Genomic DNA, 2,430 nt, shown 5'->3' with positions numbered 1-2,430 from the left:
TTTTATAGATAACGCAGTCGTCAGGGGAGGAAGCGGGGGGCGGGGGGGGGGGGGGGGGGGGGGATGTTTTCTGGCTGAACTTGGAAGCGTTTCGAGTCAACCACACCCTAAAAAATGTGGCGACCTCCTCCTGTGTTCTCAGGGGGCGTCAAGCTGGGGCTCGGGGACTTCATCTTCTACAGCATGCTGGTGGGGAAGGCCTCGGCCACGGCCAGCGGCGACTGGAACACCACGCTGGCCTGCTTCGTAGCCATCCTCATCGTGAGTTCCCAGCCGCTTATTTTCACGTCAAGCCACCGCAGTCTGCTCTTTCTCTTTCAGCGCCATATCTGTCCTCAATTTATGCAGACCGCTTGACTTTAAAAAAAAAAAAAGAATCTGTTTGGTTGCAGAGATGAGTTTGTTTGGATCATAATCACAAAGTGTGCTATGTTCTCTCCGTCCCTCCTGCAGGGTTTATGTCTGACTCTTCTCCTGCTCGCCATCTTCCGGAAAGCTCTCCCCGCTCTGCCCATCTCCATCTTCTTCGGCCTCGTCTTCTACTTCGCCACGGATAACCTGGTGCGGCCGTTCATGGACGAGCTGGCGCTGCACCAGTTTTACATTTAGCAGGACCACGCGACCCCGAGACTACCCTCACCCGCACAGCACGAGAGCGCTCCCCCCCCCCCCCCTTCACCTTCCCCTCTGCGGCCCAAGAGAACAAAGAGCGACGCAGCCGTCCCTCATACAAACACCTCCTCCTCACGATGCTGGAACACGACGACGGCTGCTCTTAAAGGTTTTTAGCCCCTTTTTTTTTTTTTTTTTTTTTAAAGTGACATTTTTCACCGAGATGACACGTAATCTTCAGCTTGGCCAGCAAGTAGAGATCTCAAGAGGCTCTTTGGTTTCCATCTCCTTTACATCAGGTGCCTTCCTCAGGGACACCTACACATGAAGAGGGAGTATTCTCTTTAAGATTATAGCAAAAATCCCTCTCTGGTCCATTTCAGCTCCAAACCTTTACAGCGCCTTTCATCAAAAATAACGGATGGACGGATGGACGGATGGACGGCACCGCCGACCATTAGAAAGTGACGTGTAGTTTGAACGTGTACGAGACATCGGAGCGCGCTTTGCTCACTGCTGTTAAAGAGTGAAATATTAATTGCGTTGTTATCGTTTTGCTTAACTTAAGGAACAAAATTCAAACTTGACTGATTTTTACACCCACGGAGGCGAACGCCTCATCGGACGAGACTCTCCGTTTCCGACGACGAAAGCGCGGCGGAGGGGGGAGGGGGATCTGAGTTTTCCCGCGCGAGGCACACGGCGACGAGAAACGCAAGCCACCGAGCGATTCCGCTGGAGCACTCTGAGAGTTCAGTGCCTTGGCTCGACGGCATTTCAGTGGTTGTTGTTATAATTGTGTGACAGACGTGCTTTGTTTGTTTGTTTGTTTGTTTGTTTGTTTTCTTTCTTTCTTTCTTTCCTCTCCGAAATCTGTCCAGGGATTGTATCCTGTGATCATCCGGTCACAAACTCTAAACTTTTAGGCTACAGCTGCCCTCATGACGCTCGCCTGGTGCTGTTTGGAACTATGCTACATCCAACACTGAACTGTACTGCATCACACCGATGCCGTTGGGATAAATTTTCTCCTTAATTGTGCTGAAAAGAAAATGCTTTTTGTTTTGTTTTGGGTTTTTTTGTTTCTTTTTTATCGGGGTGTGTTTAGACATCTAAAATTGTATGTTAGCAGCATTTGGTGCTGCTAAATGACCGAATTTGATATTTTTGGAAAACTATTTACAATATCCTCATGCATCTTAAGGTGTTTCGGCCACAAAAAAGGATAAAAACAAACAAAACCAACAAAAAAAAAAAAAAATCAAACCTAAAATATGTAGTCTGGCTTAAATCAAAGACAAACAAACTGTGAATAATGAACTAATATTGAACTTAAAGGAGGACCAGCTGCACTGATTGCTTCTTTGTTGCACTCGGGTTTTGTGCTTATGAAGAACCGCAGAGGGAACAAAAGAGTGATATTTGCTATGAAACGGCTTTTACTTCCTGTTTTTGTTGTTAGGGAAACTGTTGGCTTACTTTAGTTTCCTTCACAGGCTTTTTGTGTGTTATGCAAGATTGTTCCGATTCCGATTTTGTTCTTTTTTTAATAAACAGTGAAACATGAAATGTTTTCTTTTTAACCTTCGTAGAGTTTTGTTGCGCGTTGCATGACTGAGATAAAGTTAAACCATGCGGTGGAGGGGCAGTGGTGTGACGCTTCATGACACTCTGTCTGGAATCTCATTAAAACGGCTTTTAAGACAGAAAAAGTTATCTCTCTTAATAAACATACCCATTTTAAAACAGGACTCTTTAGGGAACCACTGATTTTTTTTTTAATCCCTAAACTAAAGGGAGTAACTGCATTCAATTATA

At 45.8% G+C, this 2,430-nt stretch overlaps 1 protein-coding gene across 2 annotated transcripts in view; it reads left to right on the top strand.

Moving 5' to 3' along the window:
• The window catches only part of psen1 (presenilin 1), a 17,409-nt gene extending 15,228 nt beyond the window's left edge, over positions 1-2,181 (top strand). For both annotated transcript variants that reach the window (XM_015039777.1, XM_015039776.1), the window contains exons 10-11: positions 143-261; positions 454-2,181. In XM_015039777.1, coding sequence (XP_014895263.1) covers positions 143-261; positions 454-609 — 275 coding nt within the window. In that variant the 3' untranslated portion in view covers positions 610-2,181. The remainder of the gene's footprint in view (positions 1-142; positions 262-453) is intronic.
• The last annotated feature ends 249 nt before the right edge of the window (positions 2,182-2,430 follow it).

Source organism: Poecilia latipinna, unplaced genomic scaffold (genome assembly GCF_001443285.1).
Source record: "Poecilia latipinna isolate Pla-1442-1.1 unplaced genomic scaffold, P_latipinna-1.0 Scaffold484, whole genome shotgun sequence".
Lineage (NCBI taxonomy): Eukaryota > Metazoa > Chordata > Actinopteri > Cyprinodontiformes > Poeciliidae > Poecilia > Poecilia latipinna.
The sequence above is the reverse complement of the archived record's forward strand: the minus strand, read 5'-3'. Positions and strand labels throughout refer to the sequence as shown.